The 22,364-nt window shown below is 35.0% G+C and overlaps 1 protein-coding gene across 5 annotated transcripts in view; it reads right to left on the bottom strand.

The window, feature by feature from the left end:
- Positions 1–462: 462 nt before the first annotated feature.
- ABHD18 (abhydrolase domain containing 18) overlaps positions 463–22,364 on the bottom strand; it is a 70,397-nt gene continuing 48,495 nt past the window's right edge. For all 5 annotated transcript variants that reach the window (XM_073237054.1, XM_073237053.1, XM_073237055.1 and 2 more), the window contains 6 exons: positions 11,665–11,803; positions 9,982–10,071; positions 9,213–9,314; positions 5,655–6,030; positions 5,041–5,203; positions 463–2,799 (listed from right to left, as the gene is read on the bottom strand). In XM_073237054.1, the coding sequence (XP_073093155.1) occupies positions 2,748–2,799; positions 5,041–5,203; positions 5,655–6,030; positions 9,213–9,314; positions 9,982–10,071; positions 11,665–11,803 (922 nt within the window). In that variant the 3' untranslated portion in view covers positions 463–2,747. The remainder of the gene's footprint in view (positions 2,800–5,040; positions 5,204–5,654; positions 6,031–9,212; positions 9,315–9,981; positions 10,072–11,664; positions 11,804–22,364) is intronic.

The following is a 22,364-nucleotide window of genomic DNA, read 5'->3' on the forward strand; positions in this document are numbered from 1 at the left end:
AGCTAGATTATTCTAGTCCTGCAAAATGGTTAAAATGCACCTCTTCCCTTTGTCTTTTCTGCCATAACCTTTCATTTCCAAACCCAGTTTCTATAGAAGCCTCTGCCTAGGACTCCCATTCCCAATCCAACCGAGTCCCCTAGTTAAGCTCTTATCTCTAGTTTAATTGTCTGAAGTATATATACTGTGTAAATGTAATCACATCCAAAAGAGTTATATAACATTCTGAAAACTATGTTCTCTAGAATGCTGGTTTCCCTGAGATCACACATATATGGAGGGAGAATTTGGCTCCTGTAAGATACTATTCTGTCAGAGCCCCCCTTGCTTACTTCTGCCTTACCTTGTTTGGGTCATAATATTACTAAGGAAGGACACATATTTAGTTCAAGTTTGGATACATTTAATCAAATGTGACATGTGTTTTCTGTATTTAGAATAATACTTTGTGGACATAAAAAATAACTTTTTAGATAAACTTTTATTGTGAAATATAAAATATTTGGAAATGATTAAAAAATTTGTTACAGTGATAATTCAATAGTCTTTACAAGAGAAAGCACCATATTAAAAATTACATTCATAAGAAACAATCTAAAATGCACATGCTTGAGTGACTTCATAGTAATTACATTAGCAAATGGTGAAACTCAGAAACTCTAAAACCACAGATCTAAATCAGGGGTCTTCTTAAACTCAGATGTTTTCAGGGCTAGGTAGGACACACAAAGTTGTAAAGTAGTCTGATATGAGGGGGTTCAGAGGACTGTGGGAAACTGGGGGATGCATGCCCAAAGACTTTTTTTTAATTCAAAATAATTTGAAATATTATTTACACTGAATAAAAACAGCTGTGGGCCAAGTTGGCCTGTACTGACTGCCAGTTTACAGCACTGACTGAAATGAATTTCTAGCAGTTTATGTACCCAGTCCTCAAAATGGCAGACAGCACTTCTTTGAATATTGTGTGTGTGTGTGTGTGTGTGTGTGTGTGTGTGTGAGGCATTAGTCACTATTTTGAGGGAAGTGGATTAAATAAACTTTAAGAAAAGGTATTTTGCACTTTTATTTAATTGATTTAGGAAGTTGCTTGGATATCTTCTTAAAACATATGGTTAAAGATGAAATTTAAAAATACCTTTTTTCACTTTTTGGGAAAAATTCGTTATGTCTAAGAATTGAAATGAAATCTCTTGTACCAATAGAAAGTCATATCACAGTGTATTATTGCTTAGTAAGATATATTTATCTGAAAAGTATTTGCTTTACTAAAGACATTATTCAGAAAGTGTTCAATCATATCACCTCACTATTTATCTAAGAAAATACTTGTAATTCAATTGACAATAGGTTTTACTTTATCTTTAAAGGGTATTTTATTGAGGAACTTTAGTAGATTTTATACTTTCAGTTAAAAGTAAAGGTTCTAGTCTGAATATGCAAAATTGCTAGAGCTCAAATGGCTGTAACCATGTTGGTTTGTTAAACCAAAGCAGTTTTACAGAATTTACAATTTTGTATATCATCAATGACTCCACATTAATAATTTTAAACAGTTTTTAAAAATTAAGGTGATAGAGGCATTAGAGTAACAAATAGAAATCTTTAAAAAGGCTACACAAAGGCACATTACAATTCAAGTATCATTACTAGACTAGGAATATATTTTAAAACAAACCATAGATAATACAGATTTCAAACAAATAAAACTCAAATACATTAATTCCAAACCTTAACACAATACCCAAAGATATTTTCTACTTTTTAAAAACATTTTACATCTCCCTTGAGAAGTTTAACATAAAAGAAAGCACCAAATCTAGCCATATAACTTTCCATTTAAAAAAGTTAGTAGTTAGTATATTGTTTCTGTAAGACAACACTTATATGGGACAAATCAATTTCATATGTGGCCACCCATTCATGAAATTAAAAAGTCAAAGCAGTTAAGTACTTGATCTAAAGTTAGATGTTTAGCAAACCCAGAGTAGGTATGCCAGAAAATGTTAAGACATAGTGTCTATCAATTAATACAAAAGGTCTTTCATGATTTCTTCTTCATGAAATGAAACTTCCTACATAGGAGAAATAGGTTTGGCATTTATTTCTAACCTAATATTTGGCAAAGTTTTATGGTATAGCAAACTCTTATACACTTATCTGCATTCTCACGGTCATTTTAATTATTAACAACATGTAAGTGTGAAGCAATTGGGATTTTTTAGAAATCAAAGTTAACACTCATTTTACATGTAAGCATTTCCATGGCAGAAAATTTAAATTGAAAATAAGATTATAAATTCATAATGGATCCAAAAAAGAAATAAACATGTTTCTCAAGTTAATATAGAAATATTATGTAAGGATATACAATACAGGCAGATGTATTACAAACTTATTGATATAGCAGTTCTTTAAAAAGCAATGGATTATCTATGAATAAATTTATTTTAAATTAATAAATTATTCATAATTAAAAATTATGTTTCCATAAATATTAGAAGACTAGATTGAGTAAATGGGATTCCCACAAACAATAACAAAATACTTCAACATTATTCCATCCAAATATTGGTTAAAATTATTCAAATCTGTTTAAAGACTGTAGATGACTGATCTGTAACACTGAATTCCAGAGAAAATTGATAGCAGATACACAGTGTTCTTTTTGTTCTTCCCATCATGAAAGGATCAAAATCCTTTAGTAAGAAACATGATAGTCATACTGCTTATGTACAATGATTCAATTAGTTAGCATATTTATGGAGAAAGCGTTCAAATGCATCATAGATAGCTCGTCTAAAATTAAATATGAAAGAAAAACTGTAAGTAAATAACAAAAAAGGGGGGCAGACAGTACTTTTAAGTTATTTCCAAAATTTCCTGTGGCTTGCAACCTGACCTCCTCTCAAAATAGCTGTGAAAGAGGCAGGCAACTAAGGGTGGGGGTTTTAGATCTATGTAACTTCACCACTATTGGAAAACCTCAAATGTACTTCCAACTGATGATGGACATTTACATTTTGGTAAACACATAAAGAGATTTTGTTCTGAAGACAGATGAGTCTGCAATAGTTAAATGCAGGTGAGAGGGAAAGAGCCTTGAGATCTATGTTTCCTGGGCGATTGCTTCCCCAGTTGGTCCTGGGTACTTGCTTAGGTAGAATGAATCTGAATTCTTTTACTGCTTGATGCAGTCTGGGCTTTTGTACATGGTAAGAGGAGGAAAGGCATACATGTGCCTTTTTAATCATTTGGATATGATTCACTTGTATTATCAATCAGTTCTAATTAACACAAACCAGAGCAAATAAAGGGGTGGTTTGTTTTACTCTTTGTTTTACCTATCACTAGTGAATGAAGAGATTAAATTTTTAAAAATTATACTATTTCAATGTTATATAAACTGTTAGGTTTTGAAGAGACTGGTGGGGAGCAGGCGAGGCCAAATAACTTAGTAGTGCCTCCATCTGAGCAAGTTACTTAATCTTTTTTGTTCCCTGTATTTCTGTGTAAAGGGGATAATAACACATGAAGCAACTGCTCTAGTACCTGGCACAGGGTAATAGCTAATATTTATCTCTTCCTCAAATGATGTCTTCAAATTAGCACTTTTGAGATTTTATCTCTTTAAAAAATTTTTTAACCTTAGCTTATTTTTTATTTTGTTATTGAAGTATAGTTCATATACAATATTATATTGGTTTCAAATACACAACAGTGATTCAAGTTATCTACATTATAAATGCTCACCCCAAGTAGTGTAGTTACTGTTAACACAGATGTTACAGAATTATTGACTATAGTCACTATGCTGTATTTTCATACCTGTGACTAATTTATATTATGATTGAGATGTTGTGCCTCTTTATTATCTTCACCCACCCACCCACCCCAACCCCTCCCCAGCTGATTTTGATGATATCTATTCTTCCTAATGCCTCTTAGTCACACTCCCATTAGGATACATAGAAGAGTGAAAGAAATTTGATACCTATTTACTAAAGCAAGAATGTGAGTGCTCTGCATTCCCATATATAACAGAACTTTAGATTATTCTCGAACAACCCTAAGTACTAACAATTTTTGTTTGTTTTAATTTTGCTGTGCCAGAGGTAGGTAGTCTGCTCACTCACTCACTAAAAGGTATTCAAATGCTGAATGAATATTTTTTAAAAGATCATATTCTAAAAAGGTTTACTGTAATGCATCAAGACATTACAGTCTTGAAGAATTAGTCTAACCTTAAAAAGGTGACATCTATAAGTTGAACTAAGTAACACTATATAAAGAATTATTTCTTAGATTTAAAACAGCTGAAATATGTCAAACATATAGCCCACACAATTCTATTATATAGCTCTGCAGCTGGCACTTTTGAAACACTAATTGTGCACAGTGCACTAATCTAAGCACTTGATGTGAATTTATTTAATCATAAATGATAAATATATTCCAATAACACTTTGTACTATTAAATTTTAATAGAGCAGAAATAATGCGGGATATCAAAAAAACTAGAGTTACAGCCTAAAAGTCTTTATCAGTTCTAACAAATACTGGAATTGCATAGGTTATCAACATTAAAACCAATATTTCAAAACCAAAATTTCACTTCTCATTTAACTCTCAATATTCATTTGCTATGAAAAAACACTGCTAGATTATTTTACAGATGCTCAGGCCATTCTGAGAGAACAGAGTAGAGTGAAAAACTCAGGACGAACTAAATTTAAAGCAAGTTTTTCAAACTCTGGTGTTTCTCCCCACACCCTGAAATACCTGGCCATATATTTTAAGAAGGTAAACCACACAATAAAGCATGCCTATCTTATGCTACTTCCCTAATTCTCTAGAAGAAAAAGAGCATAAGAGGATGAGATAGGAAAGTGTACCACAATGTAAGAACTAAGGGAGGCAGGGAGGAAATAAGAGGATAAACCATACAATAAAAATACCCAATCTTTTATATCTATCAAGGCCAAAAAAATCCAAAAAACAAACAAGTAAATAGACACCTGTTGAGACCAATCATCTTACCTGAAGAGTCCTTGTTTAAAAAGATAAGCACTAATATGACCTCCTTCTAAATAACGGATTTCACAACCAGGCCAAATTTCTTGTAGACTTCGAACTCCTGTTCGTGGAATATAGGCATCTTCTTTGGCTTGAACTACTATAATGAGGCTTGGGTCAACTGGAACTAGGTAGAGGATTTAAACAAATGCAACATATATACTTTAAAAAGTCCTAAGACTTTTATATAAATATTGAAGTATTAGAAAAGAAAATATGCCTTACAATTTATTAAGTTAAACATTTGACAAACTAAAGTTCTTTTTGGTTATGTAAAAATCAATTATAATATACCACAATATCATAATATTTATCTCCAATACAATGGGATGAATATTCCAAAAAAAATACAAAATCCATTGTTTTTTAATGAACTAATTAATTAATAAGATGGTCTTAGACTTTTATGGATAAAATATGATACATTTAAATCACCAGCTTATCTTGGAAAACACATTGTAGAGTCAACAATAAATATACCTGTGAAAATATGAAATTATCTTGTAAAGCATCCTTAAAATACCTCACAACTACTTACACATCAGGAAATATTCTCAATTTCATATAAAAATTATTACCTGAGAAATTTGCTACATGAGTACATTCATCCATGACTCCTTTCATAAAGATTAAAGATTCTTTCTGAAGATTGTTTCTTCTTTGTTCTCTTCTGAGTAGGTGGTATGATTGAAGATTGCAATTTGTATAACTACTTCTGTTTGTTGATAGTGTTTGATTGAAGCAATCCATCTTAGAGGTATCTTGCAACAAGAGTCCTGATGTGGCACTGGTAGATGTTTTACTAGATTTCTGGCACTCACTAGGTTTTTGGGACATGACTTGGTCTGTCATGTCTAAATTTAAAGTTCTAGAAACCAGATTAAGGTTAGTTAGCTTGTCTGCACTGATAGGGAAGTGTTTCATGAACTCTTGTCCCATTTTGAAAGAATCTGTCTAAATAAGTGAAAGAAAACAACATTTAATAGGGTTTTATTTAACAATTTTGTGAAACAAAACCACAAATGTCCATTAATGGATTATTATTCAGTCTTACTGGGAGTAAAATTCGGACACATGCTACAACATGGATGAACTTTAACACATTATGCTAAATGAATAAGCTAGACACAAAAGGACAAATATTGTATGACTGCAATTTTATGAGCTATGTAGGGCAGTCAAATTCAGATACAGAAAGTAGAATGGTGATTGCCAGGAGCTGGGAGGAGGAGGAGGGAGTGGAAAGTTATTGTAATGGGTACAGAGTTTCAGTTTAGGAATGTGAAAAAGTTCTAGAAATGGATGGTGGTGATGGGAGGTGATGGCTGCAAAATAATGTGAATGGATTACTGAACTATACACTTAAACATGGTTGAAACGGTAAATTTATGTTGTGTGTATTTTACCACAATTTAAAAAAAAAGAGAAAAGATATGTCAAATTTTAACTGAAGACTAAGATAAATGACATACTTCGCTGCTCAATATTTCCTTTTAAACAGTAAAGGGTATCATTTAGTCTGTATGTTTTTATTGCCAAAATTTTGAAATCTATGATCTGCCTTAATCTTAGAACTTCCAAAAGTCGTATGAGTGTATCCTGGCAATAATACAACAGCTATGCCAAAATCCCTTTACCAGGTTGAACTAAGAATAATTAAAAATTATCATGGAAAAACATTGCCTATTTAAATCTGAAAAGTATATACTAAGTTTAAGGACTCGTAAATACAACATAATTTAAGTAAAAATACACAGTCAAAAGAAAAAAACGACAGACTGGGAAAACATATTTGCAACCTACATGGCAAAGAGCTAATTGCTTTAATTTATTAAGAGCTAGATGTGAATACAGAACCCAAAACCACAACAGGAAAAAATGAACAGAAGGTAACAAAAAGGAAATACAATCGCTCCTAAATTTTAAATGCATTCAGTTTTACTTAAATTAAATAAAAACTCTAGCAATTTTCACTATCAGGCTCACAAAAAAAAAAAAAAGAAAAAAACAAAGCCTGGAAATTTGATAACACAGGAAATATGTGAATTTATGGGGAAACAAACACATATTTCCGCTGATAGTGAAACTGACACAAATAGAATTAGACAAAACCTAACCACATTACAAATGCATTATACCCTTCCACTCTTTCTAGGAATTTACACTTGTGACGTGATTTGAATACAAAGTTACCCACTGCAGCACTGTTTGTGATGAGAAACAACATCCTCAACAGGATACTAGTTAATAAATCCCGGTACAACCATCCATATATAGACTATTGTACAGCAGTAAAAATGAAAAAGGAAACATTTGTGATAGTCCATAAGAGAAGCTGCAAGAATAGAAATAATTCGTGTTTCTATTGATTTGAAAAATTCTTTAAGTTATTAAAAATAATATAATGGGTTATTTGTTGAGATAGAATGTAGGCAAACTGGGAATGGGAAGGAATCATTTCATTATATATCCTTTTTATACTTTTTGATGCTTGAACTATATGACCATACAATTTATTTTAAAAATGGAAGAATGAAAAATTGGTTGAAGGCAAGGGGGAGAAACAAAACAACAACGTGGTTAACAGAACAAATCATTAAAGTCATCCAGATCACAGAAATATAAAAGGGAAAGGAAATTTAGTAAAGAGAGGAATGTAAGATCAAAGTATCCTAGAATTATGTAGAGTGATACACCAAGAAATTTTACTTCTTTTGATTGGGAAAACATGGTTTTTAAAACAAAAAAAGAAAGAAGCCCTCTTGACATTTCTTGGTATATTCATTACTGAATATTCATTAGCTCTAACTGAGACAGAGGAGACTCATATACAACCAACAAGAATCAGAGGCAGAAAAGCACTGCTAGGTAAGAATATGATGACATTTCAAATGACCAAAATTTATGAACCTCCCTTTTAAAAAATGAAAGTTAGATTTCCTTATAAGCTCTCAAACACAGGCATCTTTTTTGATTATAGGTATTATGGAACCCAAGGAAGTAACTAGCAAGTAGAGCTATTTTCAAATAAAGTTGTTAGGCAAGTAATTACTCTTTGAGGCTATGCAAGATTGATCTACTTTATAAGAGTGAGGTTTACAGTGATGGAATTATAAAAATAAGTCCTCATTGATAGTAGGATGATTATATTCTGAGATTTCTTAAGACTCAGTAACATTCAAACTGAATATACAAAGTTTTTTAATTCATGCAAAGAAAATAAAGTTCATGAAAGGAATTGGTCACATCAGGAGACTAATGTCAGGGAATCAATTCATTATCTTGACACTGGTAAATTAAGGGAAAGAATCAAGCATTTACCCTGTGTTTCCTATATGAACTGAACCACTAGGTAACCAAATAGTAGATGAGGCAAGTGCCTTTTTTAAAAGTATTCAAAGTAATAAATGAAAAATAAGTGATACAATATCATCACTTTGTAACCTTCAACTAATAGAAATAGGCGTAAAGCATCAATTGAAACTTCCATCACAAAAGAGACAATCAAACATTATATGCATCCTATACTCTTACCAAAGAAATAAAAACTCAGTTTAATCAAGTCTCTAGACCTAGTTGCCAAGTGCAGGCAATACAGTGCATGGAGGGTGGTGCTAAACTGTGCCAAGAGAATGCGATCAGAAAAACCAGACTGTGAGAAACTCTATAGGCAGAGGCCAAGTTCTTCAACAGATAAATTGTTAAGGGGAAGAAAGGGATGGAAGGGAACTTACAGCGTAAAAGACACATCAAATAACAGAAGTGTAGTGTCTAGAGATGTACCTTAGACAATAAAATTATTTTAAAGACAGTAATTAGTAATTACAATAAAAACCAAGATAATGATTAATAGTGGGGGATGCGTTTTGATTAGGACATATGGAACTGGTTTCTGGGTTGGGTAGTCAGTTCTGAGCTGGTTTATTCTTGACCTGTTACAAATGTGTTTGCCATTTAATAAATTAGTAAGCCATACACTTGCTTTGCATGATTTTCTGTTTCTGTATTTAAAATGAATAATCTTAAAAAGCAAAAAATTAGCACTGCTTTTAAAATTACTTGTGATTTAACAAAACTTGAATCATTAAACACAATCAACTTTCCCCCAATGTTATGCAGATATTCAAAATACTTACTCCACAATATTCAAGCATGTGAATAATTTCTTCTTCATAAACTGTCTGTGTATAGTACTGCTTTTCCAGCTCCCTCCAATTAATTGACTTGCTCAGTACACCCTAAAATAACAAATTAAATTAAGATCAAATCATACCATAAAGCATTTTGTCCAATAATTTTATTATTATCACTAAGCAGAAAAGAGTTATCATAGCAGGCTTGAGATTTCTTATCTTTAGAAAGGCCTGCTTATAAGGTCAGCCCTTGATTAGAGTCTGGGAAGTTAACTAGTAAACAGTTCTTCATCCCTACATAAAACTTTCTAAATGATAAACTGGGTCACTGTGTCTATACTGCTTGTACAAACAATGTAGTTTCTGCTGACCACCTTCTTTCCGTCTGGAATTTTGTTACATACTAGGCAGAAGGGGTGACTTAGTGACTGACCTCTGATAAAAACCTAGACTCCTAGGCTCAAACAAGCTTCACTGATTGATAAGACTTTTCACATATTGTCACAACTCATTGCTGGAAGAATTAAACACATTCTGTGAGACTCCATCAGAAGCCCGTGCCTCCTTTCCTCTGGACTTTGCCTTGTGTGCCCTTTCCCTTTGCTGATTTTGTGTTGTATCCTTTTTGCTGCAAAAGGTATTAGTTGTGACTATATGCTGAGTCCTATGATTCCTTCTAGTGAATTACCAAACCTGGGGGTGGTTTCGGGAACCCCTCAAACAATTACCTTAATTATATATAGCTATCTAAATATTAATTGTAATTAATTACCGTAGTGAAGACCCCAGATGCTGTGGACCAAGACAGACAAGGAATCAATGGCATGGGCTTAGGCCAGTTGGATACTGCTAAGGAAGCCATCTGTAATATGTTAACAGTCAGTTACAGAGCTTCTGTTTAAAGTTTCTATTTATTAAAATACAAAATATTTAATAGTAAGAAGTCCTTTGCATACTAGCTGGTGAGGTAAGACATGAATACAAAGTCTCTAAACATTGTGAGAATGTCTAGCAACTTCTTCAAACTCCCCAAATCATAAATTCAACAACTACATATAACCCCTTAGAAAGCAGTAAAGTATATTAGAAAATTTTAAGTAACTTCAAGACCCTTGAGAGAGAGCTACTCTCTCCTGGGTAAATCTAGAGCAAACATTGTGAGACACAGGCTGAGCAGGGGGCTAAGCACACTCATTGCCAAAGCAGCTCAAGTATAGCAAAATCACAACTATAAAACCTCAGACCTTTGAGGCTGACTGAAAGTGACAAAAATTTGGTGCCAAGAATATAAACTGCAAAGCAGATTATATAACTGATTGAAAATAATGTGTGTATTTAGAGAAAAGAAAATTATTTTTAGCTAGAGGAATCAGAGAAGGTTCATGCAATAGTTGAATGTTCTAGGGGAAATGAAAGACAGGGCCTAGTTTTTCCATATAAAGAAGACAGTGTAATCAAAGGCAAGGTGAGAAAGCAATAGGTCTGGAAAAGGAACAGCCAATATACTTATTTGGCTGATCAATATGGTACATTTGGCATAATTATATATTTATATAATAGATATATGTTTCTCTAAAATTTTTATTTTAAATATATATTGTATGTTTTTATAAGTTCTGAGTGACTAAATATATCCAGGTACTGAACCAGAACATACTACTAGTGCTCATTGAAGCTACTGCTTCATGCAGAAACAGACCACTAAACAAGTAATCACAGTATGGTGAAATTAGTAGCAGTAAGAAATGGAGTATAGCCTGTCGAAAGGCTGGAAGTCAGGAAGAGCTTCTCATAGGAAGTAAGCTCTAAACTGGAACCAGAAGACAAGCTGTTATTTGGCTAGATGAGAGAGAGGGAATAAGGGGGCAACAGAGGGACAGACTGTAGCACGTGGCTTACGTAGAACCCAGTGAGCTGTTAGCAGGTTTTAAGCAGGGGAGACCCGAGATCAGATTTAGGAATATCACTCTAGTTATGGTGTGCAGAAAAACTATTAAGAAAAAGAGTAATGAGAGAAAAGACTAGAAACAGAGAAACCAATTAAGAGTGTACCTTTGTGGAACACTCTAGAAGAAAAAGGTGAACTAGTTTAGTGGTACTGGGATAGAAAAAAAGAGGTAAAAGTATTTTCTGAATTAACTGTCTTTACCAATTTAACAGCAAAATAAGGCATTTTTATTTGGGAATCAAAAAGTTAACTTTCATGATCAACTTCTAATAAAATATGAAATCCAATATGTGAACTATACCTACAGAGCAAGTAGTACAATCAATGTTCATATAAATCACACACAAAAATTACATAATTGGAATGAAAGTTTAGAATTAGCATTTTTGCTTACATCAAAACTAAAGTTAATTCTATATCTATAATGAATTTAGAAAAAAATTATAGATTCTCTAAACCTTATAAACATAAGCACAGTTAAATATCAGTTGAAATGAAAAGGCTTACGTGTCCTCCCATGGATATTCCAGTCATTCCTAGAGGCCCATAGCCCTCCCTCTCTAGCCAGTGCAAGAGAGCTGCAGATTCTAAAACAAGAGCTCCTCCCATCACAAACAGGTCAGATACGTTTTTCAAGCTGGACCTTCTAGCCTCACAAAAATAAAAGAGAAAATTATTTGTTTTATATGTATATATACATTTTTTATTATTGTGTCATTAATATACAATTACATGAGCAACATTATGGTTACTAGACTCCTCCATTATCAAGTGCCACCACATACCCAATTACAGTCATTGTCATTCAGCAAAGTAAGGTGCTACAGAATCACTACTTGTCTTCTCTGTGTTACACTGCCTTCCCTTTGCCCACCACCCACCTACATTATGTGTGCTAATGGTAATGAACCTTTTTCCCCTTATCCCTCCCTTCCCACCCATCCTCCCCAGTCCCTTTCCCTTTGGAAACTGTTAGTCCATTCTTGGGTTCTGTGAATCTGCTGCTGTTTTGTTCCTTCAGTTTTTGCTTTGTTCTTATACTCCACAGATGAGTGAAATCATCTGATACTTCTCTTTCTCTGCCTGGCATATTTCAATAAGCATAATACGCTCTACCTCCATCTATGTTGTTACAAACGGTAGGATTTGTTTTCTTCCTATGGCTGAATAATATTCCATGTGTATATGCACCACATCTTCTTTACCCATTCATCTACTGATGGACATTTAGGTTGCTTCCATTTCTTGGAAAACTGTAAATAGTGCTGCAATAAACATAGAGGTGCATATGTCAAACTGGGCTCCTGTATTCTTAGGGTACATTCCTAGGAGTGGAATTGCTGGGTCAAATGGTATTTCTATTTGTGGTTTTTAAAGGAACCTCCATATTGCTTTCCACAATGGTTGAACTAATTCACATTCCCACCAGCAGTATAGGAGGGTTCCCCTTTCTCCACATCCTCACCAACATTTGCTATTGTCTGTCTTTTGGGTGGTCACCGTCCTGACAGGTGTGAGGTGATATCTCATTGTGGTTTTAATTTGCATTTCCCTGATGATTAGCGATGTGGAGCATCTTTTCATGTGTCTGTTAACCATCTGAATTTCTTCTTTGGAGAAGTGTCTGTTCAGATCCTCTGCACATTTTTTAATAGGGTTATTTGCTTTTTGGGTGTAGAGGTGTGTAAGCTCTTTGCATATTTTGGATGCCAACCCCTTATGACATGTGTCATTTATGAATATATTCTCCTATACTGTAGGATGCCTTTTTGTTGTACTGATGGTGTATTTTGTTGTACAGAAGCTTTTTAGTTTGATATAGTTCCACTTGTTCATTTTTGCATTTGTTTCCCTTGCCCAGGGACATATGTTCACGAAGAAGTTGCTCATGTTTATATTCAAGACAGTTTTGCTTGTTTTCTTCTAAGAGTTCTATGGTTTCATGAGTTATGTTCAGGACTTTGAACCATTTTGAGTTTACTTTTGTGCACAGAATTAGACAGTAATCCAGTTTCATTCTCCTACATGTAGCCATCCAGTTTTGCCAGCAACAGCTGTTGAAGAGGCTGTCATTTCCCCATTGTATATCCATGGCTTCTTTATTATATATTAATTGACTATATATGCTTGGGTTTATATCTGGGCTATTTTGTTCCACTGGTCTGTGGGTCTGTTCTTGTGGCAGTACCAAATTGTCTTGATTACTGTGGCTTTGTAGTAGAGCTTGAAGGTGGGAAGCAAGATCCCACCTGCATTATTCTTCCTTCTCAGGATTGCTTTGGCTAGTAGAGGTTTTTTTGTGGTTCCATATGAATTTTAGAACTATTTGTTCCAGTTGAAAAATGCTGTTGGTATTTTGATAGGGATTGCATTGATGTGTAGATTGCTTTAGGTAGGATGGCCATTTTGACAATATTAATTCTTCCTAGCCAAGAGCATGGGATGAGTTTCCATTTGTTAGTGTCCTCTTTAATTTCTCTTAAGAGTGTCTTGTATTTTTCACAGTATAGGTCTTTCACTTCCTTGGTTAGGTTTATTCCTAGGTATTTTATTCTTTTTGATGCGATTGTGAATGGAATTGTTTTCCTCATTTCTCTTTCTGCTAGTTCATCATTAGTGTATAGCAATGCAACAGATTTCTGTGTATTAATTTTACATCCTGCAGGCATAGGATTAAAGATGGCAGCATGAGAGGTGAGACTGAGGCTTCCTCCTAAAACTGCATGTAATATAAAAATATAATTAATACAACTAATCCTGAAAAAGCACCAGGAAGGAGGACTATGCCTGACTGCATACACCTGGAGAAAAGAGCAGACCTCATGGAATAGGGTAACGTACCAAAGCTGTGGCCCAGCGGGACCCAAGCCCTTTCCCCACCCCAGCTCATGGCTGGAGGAAGAGAAATTGAGCAGGAAGGGAGTGGAGGCATGGGACTGCTGAATACCTAACTCCAGAGATCTGCTCTGGGAGCACAAACCTACATTTCTTGGTGCTTTCATGATACTCTTGTGATTGGGGGATTGGAAAGCTAGGACAGGCAAAATTCCTAGAGAGACTGAAATTCCAGCCGCTTGTGGAAAACAGGGATCCATACCTGGCTGCTCTGGGACAAAGGAAGGGTGGGCGGTCTGAGAGACTTCCTAACAAGGAAGCCCTTAGCAGGAGGGCAAGGATTGCACAGAGCTTATGGCTCAGGAGAAATGACAGGTAGACAAAATTGTCCAGGTGCACTCTGCCCAGCAGGTTGGGAGCTTTCATGATTTCCAGGAGCTGCACCTCCCTGGCTGGCTACACAGCTCCAGGGACCCTGTCCATGATAGACAGCCTACTTGCACTTTCTCCCAGCCAGCAGCACCTGCCTTGCAAACCGTCAAACCCTACCCTGGCATTAGGCAAGCCAGAGGGAAGACCTGTCTATAGCAACTGCAAAGGGAAGGCATAGAGGCTAATGCCTGTGTCCTCAGCCCCCTGGTTCAGACAGTGGAGACAGGCAGAGCTGCTGAAGCAGGAAACAGCTCTTTCCTCCCCCCAGGCACCAATACCACACCCCTGCGACTCCAAACATTGCTTCAGAGGCTGAACAGCTCCAGAGAAAGGACCTTTTGGACACTAGAGGGCGCCATATACAAATATGAAATGCCAAAGGAAGCTGGTTCAGAGTAAAATTACTACAACTGGGGAGAAAGATGACATGGACCTCATGACTCTTCCTGAAAGGGAGTTCAAAATAAAAATCATTAACATGCTCATGGAGGTAAGGAAAGATATTCAAGAACTCAGGAATGAATTCTGGTTGGAGAGCCAATTGTAGAAGAGCACAATGGAGGGAATTAAAAGTAGACTGGATACAGTGGAGGAGAGAATGAATGAAATAGAAACCAGAGAAGAGGAATACAAAGAATCTGAGGCATAGAGGCAAAAAAGGATCTGTAAGAATGAAAGAATGCTAAGAGAACTGTGTGACCAAACCAAATGGAACAATATTCACATTACAGGGGTACAAGAAAAAGGAGAGAGAGAAAGGGATAGAAAGTGTCTTTTGAGGAGGTAATTCCTAAAAACTTCCCCAATCTAAGAAAGGAGACAGTCTCTCAGATGGAGATCCACACATCTCCCAAAACAAGGGACTCAAAGAAGACAACACCAAGACATATAGTAATTAAAATGGCAAAGATCAAGGGCAAGGACAAACTGTTAAAAGCAGCCAGAGAGAGAAATAATATCACAAGCAGAGGAAAGCCCATAAAGCTAACATCAGAGTTCTCAGCAGAAACCTTACAGGCCAGACGGGAGTGGCATGATGTGTTTAATGCCATGAAGCAGAATGGCCTGGAACCAAGATTACTTTATCCATCAAGATTATCATATACTTTGAAGGAGGGATTAAACAATTTCCAGATAAGCAAAAGCTGAGAGAATTTACCTCCCATAAACCATCTCTACAGTTTATTTTGGAGGGACTGCTGTAGATAGATGGAAGTGTTCCTAAGGTCTAATAGCTGACATCACACATAATAAAACAACAGTAAAGAAAGTAGAACAGCTAATTACTAAGGAAATGCAAAATTAAATTAACAATTCCCTAAGTCAGTCAAAGATAGACAAAGAGTAAAGAATATGATACTTAATATATAAAGAATGGAGGAGGAAGAAAAAGGAGGAGAAACAGAAAAGAACCTTTAGACTATGTTTGTAACAGCATACTAAGTGAGTTAAGTTGGACTCTTAGATAGTAAGGAAATTAATCTTGAACCTTTGGTAACCACGAATCTAAAGCCTGCAATGGCAATAAGTACACACCTATCAATAATCACCCTAAATGTAAATGGACTGAATGCAACAATCAAAAGACACAGAGTCACTGAATGGATAAAAAAACAAGACCCATCTGTACACTGCCTACAAGAGACTCACTTTAAACCCAAAGACATACACAGACTAAAAGTGAAGGGATGGAAAAAGATATTTCATGCAACTAATAGGGAGAAAAAAGCAGGAGTTGAAGTACCTGTATCAGACAAAATAGACTTCAAAACAAAGAAAGTGACAAGAGACAAAGAAGGATATTACATAATGATAACATGATCAATCCAACAAGAAGATATAACCATTATAAATATATATGGCCCCAACACAGGAGCACCTACATATGTGAAACAAATACTAACTGAATTAAAAGGGGAAATAGAATGCAATGCATTCATTCTAGGAGACTTCAAAACTCCACTCACTCTGAAGGACAGATCAAACAGACAGAAAATAAGTAAGGAGACAGTCATTGAACAACACATTAGAACAGATAGACCTAACAGACATCTATAGAACTTTACACACAACAACAGCAGAATACACATTCTTCTCAAGTGCACATGAAACATTTTCAAGAATAGATCATATACTAGGCCACAAGAAGAGCCTCAGTATATTCAAAAAGATTGAAATTGTACCAACCAGTTTCTCAGACAACAAAGGTATGAAACTAGAAATAAATTATGCAAAGAGAATGAAATATCCCACAAACACATGCAGGCTTCACAACATGCTCCTAAATAACCAATGGATCAATGACCAAATAAAAACAGAGATTGAGCAAAATATGGAGAAAAATGACAACAAGTCAACACAACAAAATCCGTGGAACACTGCGAAGACCATGCTAAGAGGAAAGTATATTGCAATACAGGCCTACATCAGGAAAGAAGAACAATCCCATATAAGCAGTCTAAAATCACAATTAATGAAACTAGAAAAAGAAGAACAAATGAGGCCCAAAGTCAGTAGAAGGAGGGACATAATAAAGATTAGAGCAGAAATAAATGAAATTGAGAAGAATAAAACAATAGAAAGAATCAATGAAAGCAAGAGCTAGTTCAAGAAAATAAAATAGATATACTTCAAGAAAAAAAGAGAGTCTAAACACACTAACAGAATCAGAAATGAGGCAAGGAAAAATCACTACGGACACCACAGAAATACAAAGAATTATTAGAGAATACTATGACAAATTATATGCTAAAAAACTGGATAACCTAGAAGAAATGGAGAATTTTCTAGAAAAATATAACCTTCCAAGGCTGACCAAGGAAGAAACAGAAAATCTGAACAGACCAATTACCAGCAATGAAACTGAACTGGTAATCAAAAAACTACCTAAGAACAAAACTTCTGGACCAGATGGCTTTACTGCTGAATTTCATCAAACATTTAGTGAAAACCTAATACCTAGCCTCCTTAAAGTTTACCAAAACAGAAGAGGAGGGAATACTTCCAAATTCATTCTATGAAGCCAGAATTACTCTAATACTAAAACCAGGCAAACACATCACAAAAAATAAAATTACAGACCAGTATCCCTGATGAACTATGTGCAAAAAGACTCAACAAAATATTAGCAAACCGAATTCAGAAATACATAAAAAATATCATCCATCATGATGAAGCAGGATTTATTCCAGGCATGCAAAGATGGTACAACATTTGAAAAATCCATCAACATCATCCACATCAACAAAAAGGACAAAAACCACATGATCATCTTCATAGATGCTGAAAAAGCATTTGACAAAATTCAACATACATTCCTGATAAAAAACTCTCAGCAAAATGGGTATAGAGGGCAAGTACCTCAACATAATAAAGGCCATATATGACAAACCCACAGCCAATATTATACTTAACAGCAAGAAACTGAACATTTTCCTTTAATATCAGGAACAAGACAAGGATATCCACTCCCCCTACTTCTATTCAACATAGTACTGGAGGTCCTAGCCACGACAGTCAGACAACACAAACAAATAAAAGGCCTTCAGATTGGCAAGGAAGAAGTTAAACTGTCCCCATTTGCAGATGACATGATATTGTACATAAAAAACCCTAAAGAATCCATTCTAAAACTACTAGATCTAATATTTGAATTCAGCTAAGTTGTAGGATACAAAATTAATACACAGAAATCTGTGGCATTCCTATACACTAACAATGAATGAGCAGAGAGTGAAATCAGAAAAAAAAACTCCAGCCACAATTACATCAAAAAGAATAAAATACCTAGGAATAAACGTAACCAAGGAAGTGAAAGACCTATACCCTGAAAACTACAAAACACTCTTAAGAGAAATTAAAGAGGACACTAATAAATGGAAATTCATCCCATGCTCATGGATAGGAAGAACTAATATTGTCAAAATGGCCATCTTGCCTTAAGCAATCTATAGATTCAATGCAATTCCTATCAAAATACCAACGTCATTCTTCAATGAACTACAGAAAATCATTCTAAAATTCATATGGAAACACAAAAGACCTCGAATAGCTAAAGCAATTCTGAGAAGGAAGAGTAAAGCTGGAGGGATTATGTTCCCCAATTTCAAGCTCTACTATAAAGCCACAGTAATCAAGACAATTTGGTACTGGCACAAGAACAGACCCAGAGACCAATGGAACAGACTAGAGGGCCCTGATATAAACCCTATTATATATGGTCAATTAATATATGATAAAGGAGCCATGGACATACAATGGGGAAATGATAGCCTCTTCAACAGCTGGTGTTGGCAAAACTGGACAGCTACATGCAAGCGAAGGAAACTAAATTATTGTTTAACCCCATACACAAAAGTAAACTCGAAATGGATTAAAGATTTGAATGTAAGTCATGAAACCATAAACCTCTTAGAAGATAACATAGGCAAAAATCTCCTGAATATAAGCATGAGCAACTTCTTCCTGAGCACATCTCCTCAAACAAGGGAAACAAAAGCAAAAATGAACTCACGGGACTACATCAAACTAAAAAGTTTCTATATGGCAAAGGACACCATCAACAGAACAAAAAGGCATTCTACAGTATGGGAGAATATATTTGTAAATGACATATCCAACAAGGGGTTAACATACAAATTATACAAAGAACTCACACGCCTCAACACCCAAAAAGCAAATAACCCATTTAAAAAATGGACAGAGGATATGAAGAGACCATTCTCAAAAGAAGAAATTCAGAGGGCCTGCAGACATATGAAAAGATGCTCCACATCACTAATCATCAGAGAAATGTAAATTAAAATCACAATGAGATATCACCTCACACCAGTAAGGATGGCCAGCATCGAAAAGACTAAGAACAACAAATGCTGGCGAGGATGCGGGAGAAAGGGGAACCCTCCTATACTGCTGGTGGGAATGTAAGCTAGTTCAATCATTGTGGAAAGCAACATGGAGTTTCCTAAGAAAACTAAAAATAGAAATACCATTTGACCTGGGAATCCTACTACTTGGAACTTACCCAAGGAATACAACTTCTCAGATTCAAAAAGACATATGCACCCCTATTTTTATTGCAGCACTTTTTACAATAGCCAAGATACGGAAGCAACCTAAGTGTCCATCAGTAGATGAATGGATAGAGAAGATGTGGTACATATATACAATGGAATACTATTCAGCCATTAGAAAGAAACAAATTCTTCCATTTGCAACAACATGGAGGGAGCTGGAAGACATTATGCTCAGTGAAATAAGTCAGGTGGAGAAAGACAAATGCCAAATGATTTGCCTCATTTGTGGAGTATAACAATGAAGCAAAACTGAAGGAACAAAATGGCAGCAGACGCAGAGACTCCAAGAATGAACTAGTGGTTACAAAAGGGGAGGGGTGGGGAAGGGTGGGTAGGGAGGGAGGGAGAAGCAGATTGACGGGTATTATGTTTAGTACACATGGTGTGGGGGATCACGGGGAGAACAGTGTAGCACCGAGAAGGCACATAGTGAATCTGTGGCATCTTTGCTGCACTGATGGACAGTGACTGCATTTGGGTATGGGTGGGGACTTGATAAAATGGGTAAATGTAGTAACTGCATTCTTTTTTTATGTGAAACCTTCATAAGAGTGTATATCAATCGTACCTTAATAAAAAATTTTAAAAATAAGTAAGTAAAAAAATAAATAAAACAAGTGCATATTCTGACCCCAAAGAAAGAAAATTTTTTTTTATTCTGCAAATTTGCTGAATTCAGATATTAGATCTAGTAGTTTTGGAGTGAATTCTTTATTGTATTTTATGTAGAATATCATGTCATCTGCAGTGACAATTTGGCTTTTTCCTTACCAATCTGGATGCATTTTATTTCTTTGTTATCTGATTGCTGTGGCTAGGACCTCTAGTAATATGTTGAATAAAACTGGGGATAGTGGTCATCCTTGTCTTGTTCCCGATCTTAAAGGAAAAGCTTTCAGCTTCTTGCTATTAAGTATAATGTTGCCTGTGGGTTTGTCGTATATGGCCTTTATTATGTTGAGGTACTTGCCCTTTATATACATTTTGTTGAGTTTTCATCGTGAATGGATGTTGAATTTTGTCAAATGCTTTTTCAGCATCTATGGAGATTATCATGTGGTTTTAGATCTTTTTGTTGATGTGGTGGATGATGTTCATGCACTTTCAAATGTTGTACCATCCTTGCAACTCTGAGATGAATCCCACTTTATCATGGCATATGATCCTCTCGATGTATTTTTGAATTCAGTTTGCTAATATTTTGTTGAGAATTTTTGCATCTATGTTCATCAGGGATATTGGTCTGTAGTTTTCTCTTTTTGTGGTGTCTTTGCCTGCTTTTGGTATTAGAGTGATGCTGGCTTCATAGAATGTGTTTGGAAGTACTCCTTCCTCTTCAATTTTTTGGAAAATAAGGAGAATTGGTATTATGTCTTCTCTAAATGCCTGATAAAACTCAGCAGTGAATCCATGTGGTATGGGGATTTTGTCCTTGGGTAGATTTTTCATTACTTATTTAGTTTCTTGCTGGTAATTGGTCTGTTTAGATTTTCTGTTTCTTTCTGGGTCATTCTTGGAATGTTGCATTTTTCTAGAAAGTTGTCCATTTCTTCTAGGTTATCAAGTTTCTTATCATATAGATTTCCATAGTATTCTCTAATAATTCTTTGTATTTCTGTGGTGTCCATAGTGATTTTTCCTTTCTCATTTCTGATTCTGTTTTTGTGTGTAGATTCTCTTTTTCTCTTAGTAAGTCTGGCTATGGGATTATCTATTTTGTTTATTTTCCTAAAGAACCAGCTCTTGGTTTCATTGATTTTTTTCTATTGTTTTATTCTTCTCAATTTTATTTATTTATTCTCTGATCTTTATTATGTCCCTCCTTCTGCTGAATTTGGGCCTTATTTGTTCTTCTTTTTCCAGTTCCAATAATTATGAACTTAGACTATTAATTTGGGATTGTTTTTCCTTCTTTAAATAGGCCTGGATTGTTATATATCTTTTCTCTTAGAACTGCCTTCGATGCTTCCCACAGACATTGGGGCACTGTGCTGTTGTTTTCACTTCTCTCCATATATTGCTTGATCTCTGTTTTAATTTGGTCATTGATCAATTGATTATTTAGGAGCATGTTGTCAGGCTTCCACGTTTGTGAGCCTTTTTGTTTTCTTTGTACAATTCATATCTGGTTTTATACCTTTGTAATCTGAGAAGTTGGTTGGTAGAATTTCAATCTTTTTGAACTTACTGAGGCTCTTTTGTGGTCTAGTATGTGGTCTATTCTGGAAAATGTTCCATGTGCACTTGAGAAGACCATGTATCCAGTTGCTTTTGGGTGTAGAGTTCTGCAGATGTCTGTTTGGTCCATCTGTTCTAATGTGTTGTCCTGTGCCTCTGTGTCCTTACTTATTTTCTGTCTGATTGATCTGTCCTTTGGAGTGAGTGGTGTGTTGAAGTCTCCTAAAATTTATGTATTGCATTTTATTTCCTCCTTTAATTCTGTTACAATTTGTTTCATATATGTAGGTGCTCCAGTGTTGGGGGCATAGATATTTATAATGGTTATATCCTCTTTTGAGACTTACCCTTTATCATTATGTAATGTCCATCTTTGTCTCGTTACTTTCTTTGTTTTGAAGTCTACTTTGTCTGATACGAGTACTGCAACACATGCTTCTCCCTATTGTTTGCATGAAATATCTTTTCCTATCTCTTCACTTTTAGTTAGTGTATGACTTTGCATTTGAAGTGATTCTCTTGTAAGCAGCATATAGATGGGTCTTGCTTTTTTTCATTCAGTGCCTCTGTGTTTTTTGATTGATTCTTTAAGTCCATTTATTCTTACAGTGGTTATCGATGGATATGTACTTATTGCCATTGTAGGATTTTGTTTCATTGGTAACAAAGGTTCAAGAGCATCTTCTT

Source organism: Manis javanica, chromosome 5 (genome assembly GCF_040802235.1).
Source record: "Manis javanica isolate MJ-LG chromosome 5, MJ_LKY, whole genome shotgun sequence".
NCBI classification, from domain to species: domain Eukaryota; kingdom Metazoa; phylum Chordata; class Mammalia; order Pholidota; family Manidae; genus Manis; species Manis javanica.